The 22552-nt window shown below is 41.2% G+C and overlaps 1 protein-coding gene across 8 annotated transcripts in view; it reads left to right on the plus strand.

Moving 5' to 3' along the window:
* Positions 1-4044: 4044 nt before the first annotated feature.
* CEP295 (centrosomal protein 295) overlaps positions 4045-22552 on the plus strand; it is a 59376-nt gene continuing 40868 nt past the window's right edge. For 6 of the 8 annotated variants that reach the window (XM_062196868.1, XM_062196870.1, XM_062196871.1 and 3 more), the window contains exons 1-6: positions 4045-4158; positions 8236-8369; positions 9095-9295; positions 11685-11809; positions 12523-12616; positions 18210-18305. In XM_062196868.1, the coding sequence (XP_062052852.1) occupies positions 8262-8369; positions 9095-9295; positions 11685-11809; positions 12523-12616; positions 18210-18305 (624 nt within the window). In that variant the 5' untranslated portion in view covers positions 4045-4158; positions 8236-8261. Of the gene's footprint in view, positions 4159-8235; positions 8370-9094; positions 9296-11684; positions 11810-12522; positions 12617-18209; positions 18306-22552 lie in introns of those variants that run through there. The other 2 variants (XM_062196869.1, XM_062196876.1) reach the window with 2 other exon arrangements.

Raw genomic sequence — 22552 nt, forward strand, 5'->3', positions numbered from 1 at the left:
TCTACCTCACTCTGTAACTCTGTCTTTCAAATAAATAAAATAAATCTTAAAAAAAAGAAGTGGTGGGCTGGCACTGTGGCTCACTTGGTTAATCCTCCACCTGCAGCACCAGAATCCCATATGGGCACCGGGTTCTAGTCCCAGTTGCTCCTCTTCCAGTCCAGCTCTCTGCTGTGGCCCGGGAGGTCAGTGGAGGATGGCCCAAGTCCTTGGGCCCTGCACCCGCATGGGAGACCAGGAAGAAGCACCTGGTTCCTGGCTTTGGATCGGCGCAGCGCGCCGGCCGTAGCAGCCATTTGTGGGGTGAACCAATAGAAGGAAGACCCTTCTCTCTGTCTCTTCCTCTCACTGTCTGTAACTCTACCTGTCAAATAAATAAATAAATAAATAATCTTTAAAAAAAAAAAAGTGGTGACTAAGCTTAAAAATCAGAATTGGTAAAGCCAGAAATATAAACCAGGCAGTCCAATGCTGGGTCCAAGATCTTAACCATATTCAACGGAATGCGCAGGCATGTTACTGACGCAGGCACTTGAATGCTGGCCAGATTCCACATGCTGCTGCTGTAGGACGGAATCGATCTTTCGGATCAGCTCCTGAGGAATCACATGTTGGGGAAGTTCCCTGAGGAAGCTCCAGGTTCATATCCCAACATGAACTCTGCTCTGCTGGCCCCAGTAAGAAAAATTCCGGGGGCTGGCACTGTGGTGTAGCAGGTAAAGCCACCGCCTGCAGTGCTGGCATCTCATATGGGTGCCGGTTCGAGTCCCAGCTGCTCCACTTCTGATCCAGCTCTCTGCTATGGCCTTGGAAAACAGTAGAAGATGGCCCACGTCCTTGGGCTCTTGCACCTGTGTGGGAGACCTGGAAGAAGCTTCTGGCTCCTGGCTTTGGACTGGCCCAACTCCAGCCGTCGCAGCCATTTGGGTAAGGAACCAGTGGATGGAAGACCTCTCTCTGCCTCTGCCTCTCTGTAATTCAGCCTTTCAAATAAATAAATGAATCTTTAAAAAAAATTCCTGTGAAAAATTAATTGGCCCAACTTAGGTCATGGACACAATTCTTGGGTTGATCACAATGGCAAGGGAGAGACAGTACTGCAATTTGTACAGTCTGGGTCACCTACCCCTGTGGCCTGGAAGACTGCTTCTGTGCCAGAGTTGTAGAGAAAGGTGTGAGACAGAAAAAAATAAATACTTGTGTTTACCTCTTTAGCATTTAACAAAGTACTCTCATGTGATCCAGGCCTTTTGAATCTCACAACCACCTTGTGATCATGGCAGATCAAGTATTACTATGGAAAGAGTGGTAGGTTAAGATGGCCACAAATTCTTTATCACTCCCTCCATTGATAGATGGAGTTCATTTCCCTTTCACTTGAATCTGAGCTAGCTCTATAACCAATAAAATGTGGCAGAACTTACTGCAACTCCTTCTCAGCCTCATTTTAAAAAGACTTGCAGCTCCCACTTCATTTCTCTGAAAGCGCTCTTACTTAGGCACTCCCTCTCAGAAATGTGCCAACACACAGTAAGGTGTGAAATCCATATAGAAAGGTCACATGTCAAGGGCTGCAGCCAACAGTTCCAGCTGACTTCTCAGCTGAAAGCCAGAATCAACTGCCAGCCAGAACCAGTGAGCCATAGTGAATCTCTCACTATGGTTGGCAGCAACAGAGAACCAAACAGAAACGAAGGCTTACTGGTTTGAAGTATCAGTTAGAAAGAATCAGAGTTGTGCTGTTAAGATACTCTGACTCCAAGCCCCCCTGGGTTTTGATTCCTCACTACATCTTATTAAAAACAGAACAAGCCTCTGTTCAATATCTCTGCCCAGGATGCAGGTTTGTGAAGTGGAGCATATAATTTGTTAATTCATTCAGCTGGTCAAGAAACCTTTCAGAAGCTCTATATGCCAGGCAATGGAACAAAATGCACTCGTCCTCTCAAGGGACTCAGTGTGAGCTACAGGGAGCCTCATAAATAGCTAGTTTTATTAAGAATTCATGAATGCCATGATGGGGAACGTGAAAGGGACTTTTAAAACCCATGACCAGGTCCCACAGCCTAAGGAACGAATAATTAGCACATTTGTTAGATGTAGAAAGGTGGTCTCTGTTGAGGATGTTGACAAACATGTTTAAAATGAATGCAGTTATGCACCAAGATAAATGCGACAGGAAGTGGGGAGAGGGTGGGGACAAAGCTCCCCAGTATTTGGGAAGGGGACATGAATTGTAGCCCTGGTCCCACCTGTCATTTACATGTGCTCCTGGCCAAGTCTCTGAACCTTTGAGTGATTTAGTAATCTGGGTGTAAATCTGAGATGGGGGTTGGGGCTCATATTATTTCTTCTTCATGTACTTGGCAGTTCCTTCTTCCAACTCCTTTCTTTTCTTTTTCTTTAAGATTTATTTATGTATTTGAAAGTCAGAGTTGCAGGGACCCAACAACTTGAGCCATCTTCTACTGCTTTCCCAGGCCACAGCAGAGAGCTGGATCAGAAGTGGAACAGCTGGGTCTCAAACCAGAGCCCAGATGGGATGCTGGGCCTGCAGGTGGTGGTTTTACCTACTATGCCACAGTGGAGGCCCCCCCATTTCTTTCCTTTAAGTTTTGGAGTTCCTCAAAGTTTGGTCTTTAGCTCTTTGGTTTTTTCATCCTGCAAATTCTGAGTGATTTCGTCCACTCCTCCAGCTTTGCTATCACACATAGGGCAATGAAAGTCCTGTAAGGTTAGCCCAGTTCTCTCTGTGGGTTGTCTCTCAATGTCTCCATCTACGGATTGCATACAGATGTTCCACAGGCACATGAAATTAAGCAGAGATGAGCTCATCACCTTTGCCCATTTAATTAACCCCCCACTTCGGATTTCTCTGTTGAGGATTAAGAATCAATATTGCTACCCACACTAGTGGCCTGTGAGATTAACTGTGGTCTTGATTTCCCTCAACCTTACATGCCATTTTTTATCCAGTACTGTTGATTCTGTGTCCTAAATATTTCTGGAACCCACACTTCTGTCCAGATAACTTATAAACAACTCTAATTCAACATATTCAATGCTTACCTCCTAACTGCTCCTCTTCCCCTGTGTTATATTAAAATGTTATCTCGATTCACTGAGTTGCCAAACCTGGAACTTGGGGATCATCCTTAATTTCTCCTCCTCTTTTGACTCCCATAACTAGCTATCCAACAATTCTGTGTTTGGCCTCTTATTAGCCTCTTTATTTACCTCCTCATCTCTATTCCCCCAGCTGTAATCTTCATCCCCTTCAGCACTATCCTATTCAGATCCTATTCCGTTTCCCTGCCTTCTTGTCTTCACTCCATTTTCCACTGTTGCCAGATCTGATCACGTCTGAAATCTCTCCTTTTCCTCTCCCCTCCAACTTTCTAATCCTTTGAGTCCCAGTATGTTTATCCCAGTATTCTGCAAAATCTGATGGAAATCATAATCCACTTACATGAGTCTCCCCTGACCTGGCTCAGCACTCTGTGGCACAAAACAGGTCATATGAACCTGCGCTCACCCCCTCACTGGTCAAAGGTTACAGCAGATAAATCTAGGATATGGTACATCAGACCTCCGAAGGCACAAAATAGCCAACTAAGCCTCAGGACTTATGCGCTGGAAGAAGCGTTAAATGAAACCTCTTGGCCATTAAGCGCAAACAACAGGACCAACGAACTCAGTGCGTAAAAGGACGCATATTCTAAGACATATTCATAATGGGGCCTTACGACTAAAGTCACCCTCGTGGCTTTGGGCAAATACCTTCCCGTTTCTGGCATTCTGCTTCCGGATCTGTAACAAGAGCATATTGTTGGGCGAGAGGAAGTAAACCTTCAGAGCTCCGGTAGGTATGAGAAATAATGGGCCTCTACGTAAGGCGGGTACGTGCTGGTGCGCATGCGCGGGCAGCCGGGCTCAAGCGCCGCTCGGCCTTCCCGGCGGCCTCCAGGGGAGGCGGGGCCAGGCAGCTTCCCGCGGTTTAGTCCCGCCATTGGCGGGCGGTTTGAATGACGGAAGTGACGAGAGCTCTGCGATGGCTTCCCCGCAGGCGCACAAACGGCTGGTGGGAAGCTGATCCGTGGGGACCGCCGGGGCCGGCTTGCCTGCTAGAGCTCCGGACTCTGCGCTGCGTGCCGCCAGGTGAGTGACGGGTGCACGGTCTTCCTGGCCACCCTGGGCGTGCACAACCCCCTGAGGCGGAGTTGCTGGGCTGGTGGTCCTGAGGAAGTGCGTCTCTCGGGGCGCCGCGTCGCGAACGCTGGTCGGCCGCTGTTCTCAGGGCCCCGCAGGCCGCGGACCAGGCTGCGGGGCGCTGGCGGCTGTAAGGGGCTCCCGGGCAGGAGTGTCTGGCCCACACCCACCAGCTCCATGCGAGAGCCTGAGGCTGCCCCGGGACATTTGCATCAGTGGCTTTCCGCGCCCTGCCGCCCTCGAGTCGAGGGGGCTTCCTTGCAGCCTTCTCGGTCCCTGAGCTTCCAAGTTGGGGACGGTCAGGAAGGGCCTCCGATGCTAGTGCCTGCGGCAGCTGCAGGTGCAACCTGGTAGTCATTTAAGAGCATTGCCTGGCATCGTTTCATGCAAAGAGCGCCCTCTATTTTGGTGTCTGTCACTTTTAATTCCTCAGGTATTGAATTCTGTCACAAACTCGGATTTAAAACGTTTCAAGTCTGTAATACTTACCGAATAGGTGGCAGTGTCACTTTTCAGTTGCATGATCAATCAGGACAGATGCTGGGGTCAATGTTATTCCGTCATTTACACGGTGTAAGAGAACCTGAGTGACTTGACTGGTGTCTTACTGCTAATAAATGACATTGTCGGATTTTGAATCCAAATCTTGTGAGTCTAGTGTTAGTTTTGTGATCGTCACGTGCCTTTACCATTTAATTGGCAGGACCAATACTGTCTTACAAGATAAGTACTATCGTCCCTAATTTGGATAGTAAAAATGTACAATTTAGGAATCTGTACTAATAGGAATAAATAAATAGGGCAGGAAGGAGGATTTCCCTAGGTAGGATTGCAGTTGTTAAGTGTAGAAGGAATAATGGAAGTAGAAAATGATACTTGATAAACACCACTGTAATTGGTTCAGACAGCCATCAAAGGATATTACACTTGGTAGGCAAAATATGAGAAACCTAATGTTTATGTAGTCTCTACTGTCTCTCCGTCAGAAATGTATAGCTTATAAGAGACAGTAGTAACTACAATGGAGAAACCTGGTTAGACACCATCTTGACCAGGTGGTCCCAAGCTCCATCCCATGTCACTGAGAAGCATATGTCATCACTTCCGTTGTGTGCTTGCTCTAAATGTGAACCCCAAGTCTAATCACAAGAAAAAAAAATTAGACAAATCCAAACTGAGGGATGTGGAACAAAGCCAGTGGCCTTTTCAAAAATGTCAGGGTCTTGAAAAGAAAGACAAACCGAGGAACCTGCCTGGATTAGAAGAGACACCACAAGCATGGCAGCCAGCAGAGTGTAATTCTAAGATCTTCTCTTGGAGGCTGTGACTGGGTGGTGGGAAGAAGGCGGGCCTGCGCTGGGGAAACCCACCGAAGGACCTGCTGAACCTTCCTTAGATTTTGTGCCTTAAGAGTCATCCACCCACTCTTCCCTCCTGCCTTTTCAGTGTCAGGTTTGCACCGAAACCTGAATATCCACCTTTTACCAACTCCCTTCCCATCGCCCCTCGCAGGCCTTTTCCTTAATAAACTGTGGGTTTAACCCCACCTTGGCATCTACTTCTTGGAGAGCCAAGTTTCAGTGTATTGTCCTTGGATGGGGACCCGGGCCACAAAATAGACATTAGTGGCACAACTGATGTGAAATTTGAATAAGGTCTATAGATTTAGTTGAATTTTGTGCCAATGTTCATTTCCTGGTTTGATCCCTGTACTGTGGTTACATAAGATGTTTACATTTGGGAAAGCTGTGTAGAAATTCTAAGTCTGAAGTTTCTAAATAAGTTAAACATTCAAAAAAATTATATCGCAAGAGGAAATATCTTAGAAACTAAAAGTTGTGTGTGTGTGTATATATATATACATATATATATACACAGAAATATATGCCTCTAGCAAATGAGATGGTGGGTATTCAAAAGAATCGGAAAAATTGTGTTTTTTCTTTTATATTGGCATATAACTTAGAATAAAACATACCAACCTAAATGTACCATTTGAGGAATTTTTACATATGTATACAACTTTGTAATAACCATCATATAGACAAAATATAGAATATTGTCAGGCCTCAGTAAGCTTTGCTGTGCCTCCTTCCTCATCCATAACCTCCAGAAACGTAAACCCTACTTAACCTCTTTCATGATGGATTAATCTCTCTTGCTCTTAAACTTCATTCAGTAATATTATGCCTATCAGATACATCAGGAATTAGTGTAATATGAATATGAATGCATTTTAAAAGATTTTTGGATAAATTGAAAAGACATATTTTGAGGACTAAATTTAATTGTGCTTCCCCCGCCTCTTTGGTTCTTTTCTCTTTTTTCAGTTCTCACAAACAATAGCTTAAATAAAATTTTTCTAGGCCCACGTGTTTTAGCATGTTGGAAATTTGAGAAACATTTTGAATAAGGGAACCTCGTTCTTCTCTTACCCTTTTCTTTGGATATTGCCATTTAGGGCAAGTCCTTTAGCCCAAGAGGCCTTTGTTTCTCCATGTATAAAATGAGAAAAATATTCAGCACTTTACTTACCATTACTAAATGAGCAGGATGCATTGGAAAAGATCTTTAAATGTCAAGATTTTTAACTAAACAATAATAAAAAAGGTTATTCCATTTTGACCTCAGAGTCCTCTTGGAAGATACCTGAATGACTGCTTATACCTATGTAGCACTTGATGCAAATGAACTCAGTGAATAAGTCATTCAATCAACATGCTTATTGATTGGGCTGTGGGCATAGAATGGAGACTACCTGTTCCCATTCTGATGGAGAATTCACAGGAAAAAGTGTTAATCCTTGTTAAGTAATAACTTCATAGCCCTTATTCTGTTTATACCTAGTTGAAAACATATCCATCCACAATATGTGAAATACTGCCTGGTATTTGTTACTACATTAATTTGACTATTAAAATTTAAAAACTATATAGCCCCTATCCTTAGGAATCTAGCTGGAAAGGACAAAATGTAATTCGTGAAAAACTGGAGGAATCAATGCCAAGATAGTGTAAAATCAGTACTCATATGAATGTACAGATAGGCAAATCAGTAGTAGGTGAGTGAGTGGAGCAGAAATGACTTAAAAGACAGCTTCATGGAAGGAGTGAGGCTTCAGCTAGCTTCAGAAAGATATAAGTATCCAGTAACACAGTTTGCCTGGTCATTTTGTGAGGTGGCTGAGAAATGTTGGCTTGTCCCTGATAAAATTATGCTTGTATGTATATGTATATATGTTAAGTGCATACATTTTGGAAGTGGCAGTAATGAGGAAAAACTGACAATGGAATTACTTGGATGGTTTTCAAGTTGTAGAAACTGTAGAGTCTTACATTTTTTTTTCCATTTCTGCTCACCCCTCTACCCTCCCACACCCCCAAAAGGGGGACATGTCATAATTCAGGGAGGAGAGTGAGAAGAACTGAGTGTAAACAGTAGCAGCAGAATAGATTTGGGACTTTAAACCCTTGGTACCTTCAAGCAATTATTTGAAAGGAATGTTCAAGATGGTCGTTTGTTTAAAAATCATGCCATCATAATTACTAAAGGACCATCTACTGTAGAGTGTAGCACACAGGTTTGATTTAGTGATTCCATGAGATACCAGTGATACTTGATCAAGTTAGATACTGCACACTGGTAGTAGAACTAGGGTCTGGGAGCCCCTGACTGTATAGCACACTTGCTGGTTATGAACAAGTTATTGAACTCTAAAGTGTTAAATGGTTTTTGTGAAAGCATTTATGCTATGCTAACACACTTTTTTGAAACCATGTGTTTTTGTATGTATGTGGGTTTTTTTTATTGTTGTTGTTTTTAATTTGTGCTAGGTAAACTCTGGAAATGCTATCAGGAATAAGTCAGGTCTGAGATACTGTAGGAAAACAGTAACCTGCTATAGATAGGGAAGAACTTTTCCAGATAATTCTAATCTATTTTGTATTTCCTTTTTCCCACCCATCTGAAAAGTACTATTCTAAGTACTGGATTTATAGATAATTTTGCTTTTTTTTTTAAATTCAGATTATTTATATTTAAAATACACAGAAATGAAAAGAAAGGTAGCAAATGCTGCCAAGCTGAGATTGAGTCCTAATGAGGAAGCCCTCATCTTGAAGGAAGATTATGAAAGACGACGAAAACTAAGATTGCTACAGGTATGATTTATTTTGGATTAACATTTAAAATTTTTTGCCTCCCCCAAATTATTATTTTTTACATTAAAACATTCTAAATAAAATGTTGGATTTAAAAGCCTTTTCTGAATGTACAAGAGCCCTGCCTCTTTTGTATTGATTACTTTTGGAATATTTAATAAGTGGGCTAAGGTAGCAAGTAGATTAGAGAAGAGTTGGAGAATTAGTATTTGACTCAAATATTGGAAAATAGTTATTTAAATATTCATTTTTAAATGATCTATAATTGATGAGTATTAGAACAGGCATCTTAGCATGATTTGGAAGAAGACTTACTTCAGTAAGTTTGCTGAAACAAATTAGGAAGTTGTAGATTATTGTTAAGTCTTTTGGTGGCACACATTTTAGGTGCAATTACAGAGTTCTCATCTGGTTCTGTTGTCCTCTGGGCTGTGAATTTTGTTGAATCATGTTTACCATTTTAGCCTTTATAATTAGAGTGGTAATAGCAGTCCCACTGGGGCCTTGGGGTGGAAAACAAAAGCATCAGAAGATTTTAGAAGTAGTCTTAAGATGTTGATTTTGTCTACACTAGATGGATTTATTACTTTACATAGTACTTACCTTATACAAGATGAATATTCAAAAGGATTGATAGACCTAAACTCAAAATTAAGGTTTTGTTTCCAAATAGTTTCTCAAACAAGTTTAAGCTTCCTTCATGTAATCTGTTTACTCATTCTTAGGTTCGAGAACAAGAAAGAGATATTGCCTTACAGATACGAGAAGACATAAAACAGAGGCGAAATCAGCAATTTACTCGTTTAGCGGAGGAGCTAAGGGCAGAATGGGAGGACTCACAAACTCAGAAAATACAGAACTTGGAAAAACTGTATTTGGCAAGTTTAAGAACTATGGGAGAGGGCCATCGACAGGCCAAAGAAAATGTGAGTGAGAGCTTATTTGGCTACCTGATTGTGGCAGTAATGTTAGTTAAACATGGTTGTTGAATGGTTCTTTAATTAAAAAGGTTTCATGTATAGAACTTCTTTTGGGCAGCCTGAGCCTTTTCTAATCAGTATAACTTGGGAATAACGGTAGGTTAATTTCTTAGTAAAAATCATGTCAAGTAAATGCTGACTTCCTGTGATATATAAATTAGCACTATTTTCTTAGTACTTATCTATCTTTGTAAATAAACTAATAATCTTTTGACACAGAAATTCATCTCAAGCATTTTGAACAGGTTGAGAGTGAATTCAGATTTCTTATTTCATTATGATTTCTCAAATTCTACATATGTATAGTTGAATGTACATGCATTTGGGTTTCATTCAAAAGTAGTAAAATTCTTTTTTTTTTTTTAAAGATTATTTATTTATTTATTTGAGAGAGAGAGTTACAGTGAGAGGGAAAGGCCTTGACAAAGTTTCTTCCATTGCTGGTTCACTTCCCAAATGGCTGCAACGTCTGGAACTGTGCCAATCTGGAGCTAGGAGCCAGGAGCTTCTTCCAGGTCTCCCACGGGGGTGCAGGAACCCAAGCACTTGGGCCATCTTCCACTGCTTTCCCAGGCCATAGCAGAGCAGAGTCGGAAGAGGAGCAGCTGGGACTAGAACCGGCACCCATATGGGATGCCAGCGCTGCAGGCAGAGGATTAACCTGTGCCACAGTGCCGGCCCCAGTAAAATTCTTGATGAAAAGTCCAAGTAGAAGGCCGGCGCCGTGGCTCACTAGGCTAATCCTCCGCCTGCGGCGCCGGCACACTGGGTTCTAGTCCCGGTCGGGGCACTGATCCTGTCCCGGTTGCCCCTCTTCCAGGCCAGCTCTCTGCTGTGGCCAGGGAGTGCAGTGGAGGATGGCCCAAGTCCTTGGGCCCTGCACCCCATGGGAGACCAGGAGAAGCACCTGGCTCCTGCCATCGGATCAGCGCGGTGCGCCGACTGCGGCGGCCATTGGAGGGTGAACCAACAGCAAAGGAAGACCTTTCTCCCTGTCTCTCTCTCTCACTGTCCACTCTGCCTGTCAAAAAAAAAAAAAAAAATTAAAAAAAAAAAAGAAAGAAAAAAGAAAAGTCCAAGTAGAACTTACTCAGTATTTATGATGTCTCTGAATGTATTTTGATATATTTATTGTGAAATATGGTTTGAAAATACTAGTTTGCAGTCCCAGAGTCAGTCACATAATAAAAGCTGTTTCCAAAGGGGAGTCCTTGATAACTAGTGAAGAAAACAAAGTATGTTTAAGGGGCTGGCACTGTGGCGTAGCAGGTAAAGCTGCCATCTGCAGTGCCAGCATACCATATGGGCACCAGTTTGAGACCCCGGCTACTCCACTTGTGATTCAGCTCTCTGCTATGGCCTGGAAAAGCAGAGAATGGCCCAAGTCCTTGGGCTCCTGCACCTGTGTCGGGGACTGGAAGAAGCTCCTGGCTCCTGGCTTTGGAATGGTGCAGCTCCAGCTGTTGTGGCCAGTTGGGGAGTGAACCTTCTGTGTAACTCTGACTTTCAAATAAATAAGTAAATTAAAAAAAAGAAAAGTATCTTTAAGGTCTGGTAATCTCTTTTTGGTCCCTGGGTTTAGTCTGTTTTCAGTAATAACCTTAGGTTCTGACATCCTATTTTTACAGCTTTATGTGTGCCACCATTAACTTTGTGCTTTCGTGTAGTGTCTCTCAAATCTTAGTTGCTGGAATACCACCTTCCTGATTTTTGCCATTACTAGTATTTTCATTTACATGGGCTCATTTATTTATTTATTTAAATTTATTTGAAAGGAGAAAAGAGAGAAACAGACAAAAGATCTCCTGGTTCATTCCCCAAAAGTCCACAATAGTTTCTGGGGCTGGGCTAGGCCAAAGGCAGGAGCTCAGAACTTAAGTTGCATCTCCCACATGGTGACAGGGATTCAAATACTTGAGCCACCACCTGCTGCCCCCAGGGTGCTCATTAGCAGGAAGCTAGAATCAGGAAACAAGCCAGAACCTGAACCCATGCACATTCATGTAGGATGCAGGTATCCCAAGTAGCATCTTAAACTCTGAGCCAAATGCTTGTCCCTAAAATGGACCCTTTTATTACTTAATTTAACCTTGTCCCACATAGTTTGATATTTTTAAACTTTTATAATAATCTTAAATTTCGACATTACTAAGTTAAAATATCTGTGTTTGTTCCCACCCTTCCATGTGACATTGATACCATTACTGTGCTTTGGGAAATACTGCTGTGGTATGTAGGAAGAGGATGACAAAATGAAAAAGCCACTTCTGATATCAAATAAGATGTAGTTCTGTGTATCTTCTGTAACATGACATTTTAAGTAATGTATTTTTAGGAACCTGACTTGGATGCTTTGGCACGACGGGCAGCAGAAAGGAAAAGAAAAGCACAAATGAGACATAAAGAGGCCCTAAAGCTACAGAAAAATCAAAAAGAAATACTAGCAAAAGAAAAAACCTGGTAAAGTGACCATTTTTACTATATTCTTGTTTAAAACTGACATGGCTGGAAGTAGAGGCCACATAGGATGATTTATAAGCAGATATTAAGTAAAAATCATTCAGTATATGTGTTGCATTTGTTAAACTTGGCTTAAAGTTAATGCAGTGGTATAGTAGTTTGCTGAAGTGGACATGGTAATGAATAAACTTTATCTTATTGTGATTTGAATATTCTGAGTTTGGAAGCAGTTACTTAGTTTCTGGAAAAATGCATGTTTAGTTCAACATGCATGTCAGACAAAATCTGATGTACAAAATAAAAATTGTGATTAACATTGAAAGAAGTTGCAGGTTCAGTAGATGTCATTAGTGAATATTTTTTGCATGTTGGAAAGATTAAAGACCTTTTAATTTGTCAGAAGTCGTTATTTTAATAGCCCATATTTATCAACATTTCTAGTTTTTTTGCTCTAAACTCTTCTTAACTAAAGAGCATTAGATATTTGTGGATTGATCCGCACTGTGGAGCTTTATGTCATTAATATGTCTCTTTAAGTAGGTAAACATTTTTTTTCCATGTCCACTGTATGTAGTCTGTTCGTTAGATGACATATTGAGCCTATGGGATCAGACTGGGAGGTTTGTTGAGATCGTATGACTTATATATTTTTTACCTAAAAGTTATATGATGTTACCTGAGAGATTATTTGATGACGTATGTTATTTCCTAAGGCATATACAAGCTCGAAAGGAAGCCCTCCTTGTGGAAAAAGAGAGATCTGCCAAAATTGCAAGTCTGCCACCTCCTCCTCCAACTCTTTTTGAGGTAAATTACTTTGAGTTTTCGTAGGAACTAGGCTATATCATTCAAATACCAATGAATTCAGTGGTGGTCAAATTAATTATAATTTGTGTAGGCCTTTAATTGTACAAGTAATGTTTGAGTATATTTAAAGTATTTAAAAATGATCCTAGATATCATTTCACCCATAATTACTTAATTATGTATGTGTCCCTGATGCTTAAGAATTTCTTTTTTAAATATGATAGTAATGTTGCTTCGCCAGCGCCGCGGCTCACTAGGCTAATCCTCCGCCTTGCGGCGCCGGCACACCGGGTTCTAGTCCCGGTCGGGGAGCCGATCCTGTCCCGGTTGCCCCTCTTCCAGTCCAGCTCTCTGCTGTGGCCAGTGAGTGCAGTGGAGGATGACCCAAGTCCTTGGGCCCTGCACCCCATGGGAGACCAGGAGAAGCACCTGGCTCCTGCCATCGGATCAGCGCGGTGCACCGGCCGCAGCGCGCCTACTGCGGCGGCCATTGGAGGGTGAACCAACGGCAAAAGGAAGACCTTTCTCTCTGTCTCTCTCTCTCACTGTCCACTCTGCCTGTCAAAACTTTAAAAAAAAAAAAAAAGAAAGAAAAGAAAAAGATAGTAATGTTGCTTCCAATATTATCTAATATCCAGTATTCAGTTTTCCCGAATGCTGTCAGGTTTTTTGTTGTTGTTGTTTAAAAGTTATGGTTTTGGTTTTTTAAAAAAAATTCTGCTTTTTAAAAAAAATGCCCTTTGGGGGCAGGTGTTTGATCTCCTGATTGAGATCCTGCTTAGGATGCCATGCATCCTACATTGGAGCACCTGGGTTCAACTACTGGCTCCAGCTTTTTTTTTTTTTTTTTAAGACATTTATTATTTATATTTATATTTATTTGAAAGGCAGAGTAATAGAGACAGAAAGAAAGATATTCCATCCACTGCTTCACTCCAAATGCCGAGAACAGCTGGGGCTAGTCTAGGCCAATGCCAGAAACCAGGAATTCCATCCTTGTCCCCCATGTGGGTGACAAGGATTCAAGTACTTCAGCCACCATCTGCTCCATTTCCAAATGTGTTAGCAGGAATCTGGATCAGAAGGGGGATACCCATTATTTGAACTAGGCAATCTGATACGGATTGTGAGTGCCCCAGGTGGCAGCTTAACCCTATGTGCCACAATGCCCAGGCCAAGTCTGCAGCTCCTGATTCCAGCTTCCTGTTGATGCAGACTCTTGGGAGGCAGAAATGATGGCTTAAATAAGGCTCCTGCACTTACGTGGAATATATAGGTTGGATTCTTAACCCCTAACTTCAGCTGTTCATGTTGAGGGCGTCTGGGGAGTGAACCAGTGTATGGGAGTGCCTCTCTCTCGCTAAATAGTGTTCTTGGGGCCTACGTTGTGGCATAGAGGGTAAAACTGTTGCCTGCAATGCTGGCATCCCATGTGGGTGCTAGTTCAAGTCCAAGCTGCTCTACTTTTATTCAGCTCCCTGCTAATGGCCTAGGAAAGCAGTGCAAGATGGCCCAAATGCTTGGGCTGCTGTACCCACGTGGGAGATCCACATATGAACTTCCTGGCTCCTACTTTTGCCTGGTCCAGCCCCAGCTGTTGGCGGCCGTTTGGGGAGTGAGCCAGCAGATGTAAGATCTCTCTCTGATTCTCCCTCTGTCTCTATAACTCTGCCTTTCAAATAAAGAAAAATCAGTCTTAAAGTACTAGTTCTTTTGTTCACATTAGCTCATTTTGGTTATTGAAATGGCTATTTGGATGATTATTTAAGTTCTACAGTAATTTTATTTGAAAAGTGAACTAGAAGTAAAAATCACAAAGAGAGGGATATCTCACTTGGTTGCATATACAAGTATATTTTACGTATGTGCAATTGGCAGTAAGTTACAGATATTTTCCTCTCGGGTCTTTCATTTTGTCAGCCTTCTTGCTTTTATGCTGAGCCATCTGCCATATAACATTTGATCCTGCAAGAGTCAGATGGAAGTGTCATATTTCAGTCACTCCCTGTGTATGAAAAGGTTGGCAGTGTTTTATCCATGGTGCCTTTTGTTTACCTTTGTCATTATTCTTAGTGTTCTTAGTCAGCTGTGGCCAAAAAAAGAAAAAAGTCACAATAAGCAAATAAAACTTCAAGTGCTTTGACAGATACAACATATATATAAATATCTGGTTGTACTTTTTCCCCTTGAACTTCTTAGGAAAATTTTCAAAGTACAGAGAAGGTAAGAGTACAATGAATTCCTGTTTGTGTTCTGTATAGATTTCAATAAATATATTCATATATATATTTACTATAAATTATGGAGGTGATGTTTTAACTTACACGCCTCAGCGTGCTTCTTATAAGAATAAGGACATCCGGTTGTCCCTCTTCCAGGCCAGCTCTCTGCCGTGGCCAGGGAGTGCAGTGGAGGATGGCCCAAGTGCTTGGGCCCTGCACCCCATGGGAGACCAGGAGAAGCACCTGGCTCCTGCCTTCAGATCAGCGTGGTGCGCCGGCCGCAGTGGCCACTGGGGGTTGAACCAATGGAAGGAAGACCTTTCTCTCTGTCTCTCTCTCACTGTCCACTCTGCCTGTCAAAAAAAAAAAAATAATAATAATAATAATTCCAATGAAGGCAAATGAGTTTTTCTCTTGAGAATATCACTATGGACTTGTGGGTTTTTATTTATTCAATATTCCATCGTCTGTTATAGTCACTGTTATTTTTCTTCTTTCTGCTGTTCATAATGTCCGACGTTGTGTCTGTAGGAGGCGCTTCAAGATGGCACTATCCGCATTATTCCTTGAACTTGGTTTTGTTATTTAGTCCAGTATATGCCGCAGGCTCAACCCATATTTACCCTCTCATATACCTGGAATCTGCAAAAGCCCTTGGTTCTTTTCAGTGAAGAAGTGGCACTAATTAACTAGTGTCTGGGTGATTTTATTGTTATTTGATTAAAAACCATTTTTTTGTTTGTTTGTTTCTGTAGAAAGAGGTCCATTACTGAAGCCTATAAAAGTGCTTTAAAAAGAGTGATGTCTCTAAAGAGCAGTGTTGGGTGGTTGTGAGTAGGTAGTGTAGAATGGAGAAAAGGATTTTGATTTGAGAAAGACTAGGTTGCTGGGGTTATTTGGGGGCTAGGGAAATGCCATATAAAGAACTTGTATCAGGAGTGGACATTTGGTTCAGAGGTTAATACACCACTTGGGATGCTGGGGTTTGAATCTTGATTCTGCTTCCAGTTCTAGCTAATATACACCCTGGGAGTATTAGGTAATGGCTCAGATATTTGGGTCCATGCCACCCAAACCTGGATTGAGTTCCAGGTTCTAGCATAACCTTGTATCATATACATAGGATTTAGGTATACCTGTATCAGTGTTCCTGCAGGCAGATAAAGCTATGAATGAGAAACCTGGGGAAATTAATCTAGGTACTTAGTATTCTCAAACCAAGGTCTTTTGTTAAATAATTCAAGAAAAAAACATTATTTTCGGTGGACTAAAATCTTACGCAAGAACTGTTCACATGGTGATGAAAATGGACATTAATTGCATTGTTACGTGATTTTAGTTATAATGGACTTTCTAGTCATATCTTAGGTAATCACCAAAATTTCCTTGCAAGGTAGAAATCATCCCCTTTTCACAAGTGAGGAAAATTGAAGGTCACAGTTTAAGTGACCTGACTAAAATCATTTAATAGTTAAGTGAGAAAACTAATGCTTATATTGAAGTCTAATTTTATGAAGCTCATGATCTTCCTACTTGACTCTTAGCTTTCCATAAATATACTTCAGAGTTCACTCTAACTGTTCAAGTAAACAATTCAGACACTAAGGTCTGTATATATAAAAAATGTCATCTTATCACAGAACTATTAAAGAATAAAGTTTGTATTAAAAACAGAGATGCTGGCTGGCGCCGTGGCTTAACAGGCTAATCCTCCGCCTTTTGGCGCCGGCACACCGGGTTCTAGTCCTGGTTGGGGCGCCGGATTCTATCCCGGTTGCCCCTCTTCCAGGCCAGCTCTCTGCTATGGCCCGGGAAGGCAGTGGAGGATAGCCCAAGTCTTTGGGCCCTGCACCCGCATGGGAGACCAGGAGAAGCGCCTGGCTCCTGGCTTCGGATCAGCACAATGCGCCGGCTGCAGCGGCCATTGGAGGGTGAACCTACGGCAAAGGAAGACCTTTCTCTCTGTCTCTCTCTCTCACTATCCACTCTGCCTGTCAAAAAAAAAAAAAAATTAAAATTAAAAAAAAAAAAGAGATATACAAAAGTGTATTATACGTTTTAACAAACCTTATCTTTTTTTTTTTTTTTTAAGATTTATTTATTTATTTATTTAAAAGGCAAGGTGATGGAGAGACAGATGTTTCCATCCGCTGGTTCACTCTCAAATACCCGCAGTAGCCAAGTCTGGGCCAGGTCAAGCCTGGAGCCTAGAATTCCATCTGAGTCTTCCATATGGGTGGCAGAGGCCAAATACTTGGGCTGTCTTCTGCTACTCTCCTAGGCACATTAGCAGAAAGCTGCATTGGAGGTACAGAAGCCAGAATGCAAACCAGCACTTTTAATTGGAATGCCGGCATTTCAAGTGGCAGTTTAATCAACTGCTCCACAATGCCAGACTTTTTGTGTTGAATTTTTACTTATTTATTTTTGAAAGATTCCTTTATTTATTTGAAAGGAAGAGTTACAGAGAGGCAGAGAGACACACACACACACACAATTTAAAATAATTCAACTCTAAGGGCCAGCGTTGTGGTGTAACAGGTTAGGACACTGCCTGCAATGCTTGCACCCCATATGAGTGCCTGTTTGAATCCCAGCTGCTCCACTTTTGATTCAGTTCCCTGCTAATGTGCCTTGGAAAAGTAGCAGATGATGGCTCCAAGTCCTTGGGCCCCTGCAGCCACATGGGAGACCTGGAAAAAGTAACTGGCTCCTCCTGGCTTTGGTCTGGCCCAGCTCCCAATGTTGCAGCCATTTGGGGAGTGAACCAGAGTAGGTCTCTCTCTGGAGCTCTGCCTTTCAAGAAAAAAAAGAAAATTCTACTCTGGAAAAAAAGATTCATTTTGTTCTGAACAGTTTTAGCTTATCATGAATGATAACTAATTGACAGTTTGTTTCCTGTTGCTAATAACACAGTACCTCAGACAGAGCAAGTTATAAAGAAAGAGGTTTGTATTAGCTCATGGTTCTGATCCACAATAGAGGTTGCTGCACCTGCTGGTGGTCTTGATAGCAGGGTCCTGGAGACGGTGAAGGGCCTCATGTGATGAGGACAGGGAGTGCTCCCAAGAGACTAAGCCAAACTGGTGTTTACAGCAGACCCTCTTTCCACATAACTCATTAACCCAGTATTAGTTGCGTGAATGAATTAATCCGTTCGTGACAGTAGAGCTCTAATCAGCTCCTGAAGGTCCCACCTGGCAGCACTTCTCATTATTTCACAGTGAGGATTAAATTTCAACATGAATTTCAGAGCACACAAACCATATTCAAACAGCACTGATTAAAATATCAAACAATGTTTTTGCATTGGATCCAATTTTAAATGAAAATTAATGCCTTTAACCTACTTTTTATATTCCATTTTCCAGAGCATTGATGTAAAAAGAACATCCGCAGTAAAGCCCAGTAGTTCCACCTACCATCATATGTCCACTTTTGTGAGTAGAGAGAAGGACACGAAACAGGTGATTGACTTAGTGTTTGTGCTGTCACTTTATTATTTCTGTGTTCACTGAATTAAGTTATATCTATGTATGGTGTTCCCAGATCTCAAAATTTGAACAATTCTATTAACCATCCTAGTGTTAACAGTGATTAAAAGTCTTAAATGTACTTTGAATTTTCATGTCAGATACATGATGGTTTAGTGTGAATAAATAAGTAGCTGGCAATTTAAATAGATATGTTTGAAATAGCAGATTTTTAAAACTTATAAAATAATGCGTTTTCAACTAAGATTGATGAAGAATTTTTTTTTTTTTTTTTTTTTTTGCCTGCATCCATAGGTTACTGCTAATGGTATTAAGTCATTACATTTTCCTTTTTGATAGTAACCAGAAAACCTTTCTCTTCAGTTTCTGGAAGATTAGATCAGTCATTATAAAGCAGTTAAATAAAAGCAGACCCACAAATAAGTTTTGTGTACTGATTGGAGATTCTTTTTAAATATTTTCAGAGACAGATTTATGATTACACATAATATTTATGATAGTATTTTATTTGCTGCTTCATTCCAGCACATGGGCAAAACCTGCCTTTAAACCTTGGCTTTGAAATGTGACATGTGGGGCCACTGTTGTGGTACAATGGGATAAGCTAATGCCTGTGATGCCAGCATTCCATATGGGCTGCAGTCCAAGTCCTGGATGCTCTGATTCCAGTACACCTCCCTACAGGTGTGCATGGGAAGGCAGTGGAAGATGGTCTGAGTGCTTGGGTCCCTGCCACCCACGTGGGCTTCTGGCTTGTCCTGGCCCCAGTCCTGCCATTGTAGCCATTTGGGAAATGAAACAGCAGATAGAAATCTCTCTCCTCCTCTCCCTCTCTGTAACTCTGCCTTTCAAATAAACAGAATAAATCTTTGGGGGAAAAAATGTGACAAGCAGTATGCTTAGCTTTCAAGATAACAAAATTATCTGAATTTTTATACTCATCTCAGCTTTTATTATATACACAATAATTCATATGTACAATAATTTAGTGTCTTGCCTGGACTAAATTGATAAATTAGAGCAGGTATCATAGAAAAAAATACTTGCACTTTCGGCATATATGTTTGAGTATTTTTCTTCAGCCTGTTTTTGCAGATGAACCACTTTCATTTGCTCAGTTAACCTTTTTAACATGTAAGACGTGATGGTACTTTTGTTTAATTTTTTTAGGAAGCTTTTATTTAATAAATATAAATTTCATAGGTGCAGCTTTTGGGTTATAGTGGTTCTTCCCCCCCATACCTGCCCTCCCACCTCCTACTCCCTCTCCCATCCCATTCTTCAATAAGATTCATTTTTAATTATCTTTATATACAGAAGATCTTATTTAATATTTTGATAAAGTAGTTCTAAATCTCTTATATGTCATAAAATTTGTCTTTGGCTGAAGCAAAATGATGAAAGTGATCTGCGGTAGTGCTTCTTAGAGTCAGTAATTCTCTGTGTTTTCTTTGCTTTATCCCCTCTCCATACATACAGTCAATTAAAGCATGCTTGAAAGTCCTATGTCATGTCTGTTCCCTTATAACAGTTGTATAGCACTTCAGAAAACTTTTTCGGGCTGGCGCCGCGGCTCAACAGGCTAATCCTCCGCCTAGCGGCGCCGGCACACCAGGTTCTAGTCCCGGTCGGGGAGCTGGATTCTGTCCCGGTTGCCCCTCTTCCAGTCCAGCTCTCTGCTATGACCCAGGAAGGCAGTGGAGGATGGCCCAAGTGCTTGGGCCCTGCACCCCATGGGAGACCAGGAGAAGCACCTGGCTCCTGCCTTCGGATCAGTGCGGTGCGCCGGCCGCAGCGCGCCAGCCATGACGGCCATTGGAGGGTGAACCAACGGCAAAAGGAAGACCTTTCTCTCTGCCTCTCTCTCTCTCACTGTCCACTCTGCCTGTCCCCCCCCAAAAAAAAAAAAAAAAGAAAACTTTTTTGATCTATAAATGTTTCTCCAACCTGACCCACTATGATTTGCTGTGAGATGCAGAAATGTGTGCAGAAAAGTGAAGCAGATTCAGTTAAAATCCTAATCAACGTACTGTGCTGTCATACTTTGCTTTCTGTCCAGATATCTGATCTACAAGGTGCAGAAGTCTATGAGGTTACTTCCAAAATTCATGGAAAATAAGATTAAAAGATGTTTATTTTGTTACAAAAAAAATTGAAGTCTGTGTATAATTTTTGGTGAATTGCATTTTCCACGAACTTTTTGAAGACCATTCATGTTCATGGATTTCACATTTTTTGCAACAAAACAAACTTACCTTCTAATTTTTCTTTCCATGAACTTTTCCCATTGCCCTTGTATTTAATAATATCACCATTTTCTGTACTGCAGACTATAAATCATTTCGAAAAGTTTTTCAGTATTTTTTTCTAAAAACTTTTTTGTGACTAGGATTCACAGTTTTTTGCAAATTTCACATATATTTTATCTTCAGCTACTACAAATGGAACCTAATATTTCACCCAGCTTTTGTTTAAAGTTTCAATTCACACAGATCTACAGGGGCTTCTTTCTAAAGCATTTTTAAATGTTGTTTTGAAGTTTAAGTAAGAACATTAGTTTAGGATCCCTTATTTCTAACTCTTTATGTTCTTCATATGTTTCCTGTGCTTATTATGCATTAATTAGCAACGAATTCATCATTAATAAAGATAAATGTTTATCATGCTATTTTATTATGTGCTATTTTGAAGTTTTCCCTACCCTTAAAATTTTAGTTTACCAAAATTGGCATTCTGCATTTAATTCATACTCAAGAGATAGGAAGAATTCCTTGGGGCTGGCGCCGTGGCTCACTGGGCTAATCCTCCAACTGAGGCACTGGCATCCCATATAGGCATCGGGTTCTAGTCCCAGCTACTCCTCTTCCAGTCCAGCTCTCTGCTGTGGCCCGGGAGGGCAGTGGAGGATGGTCCAAGTGCTTGGGTACCTGCACCCGTGTGGGAGACCAGGAGGAAGCACCCGGCTCATGGCTTCAGATTGGCGCAGTTCCAGCCGTAGCGGCCATTTCGGGGGTGAACCAACGGAAGGAAGACCTTTCTCTCTGTTTCTCTCTCTCTGTCTGTAACTCTACCTCTCAAATAAATAAATAAAATCTTAAAAAAAAAAAAAAAAATCCTCCGCCTTGCGGCGCCGGCACACCAGGTTCTAGTCCTGGTCGGGGCGCCGGATTCTGTCCCGGTTGCCCCTCTTCCTGGCCAGCTCTCTGCTGTGGCCAGGGAGTGCAGTGGAGGATGGCCCAAGTTCTTGGGCCCTGCACCCCATGGGAGACCAGGAGAAGCACCTGGCTCCTGCCATCGGAACAGCGCGGTGCGCCGGCCGCAGCGCGCCTACCGCGGCGGCCATTGGAGGGTGAACCAACGGCAAAAGGAAGACCTTTCTCTCTGTCTCTCTCTCACTGTCTACTCTGCCTGTCAAAAAAAAAAAAAAAAAAAAAAGATATGAAGAATTCCTAAACATTTTTTTCTCAAAAACCTTATTTCTTACATGGAAAGAAATATTGCTCTTAAAGGTTATTTTGTCCCATAGATTATAATTTTAATTTAATTTAACCTTTTTTTTTGTTCTGAGTAATACTATTTAGATTTTCATAAATATTTATTAGCTCAAAGGGGATATGTTATTTTAGTAAACTTGTTTATCCATGTAAAATTAATAGCTTTCATGATCTTTATTATTTCAACTAACAGAATTTCAACATATATATATAAAAATTTCTACTCCTGTTTACCTTTAGAGTGTATATATTTGAAAGTGAATGTTCACATAATATAAGTATATACTCGGGTTGTATGGCCCTTCTTTTTTGTGTTATTATGTTATATTAATGAGATATAATGACTGATTATACAATGGCATAATCATTGGCTATGCACAAAATCTAGGAAACCAGAAATTATATTAAAGTTGGTATTTTGGCCATGCTGAGGCTAAATCCAAGCAACAAATGTTGGCTAAAAACCAAAGACAGATTTCAGTGTTCCCTTAATGGGGTATAGGGTTTTTAACTACCATCTTTAAGGATGCTCACCTTTCAACATCATGTTAATGGAATTTCTTTACTTAAAAAAAAAGCAATTGAAGAATGTGTTTTGGTGATAGCCTTATCTAATTTGAAAGGAATAGGTTGTAAAACTTTATACTAACAATTAGATCCATTTTATAGACACATGTTGATAATTGAGGGCATTTAAATATATGACTCTTCTTATCAGTTAATTTT

This window comes from Lepus europaeus, chromosome 7, assembly GCF_033115175.1.
Source record: "Lepus europaeus isolate LE1 chromosome 7, mLepTim1.pri, whole genome shotgun sequence".
Taxonomy (NCBI): domain Eukaryota; kingdom Metazoa; phylum Chordata; class Mammalia; order Lagomorpha; family Leporidae; genus Lepus; species Lepus europaeus.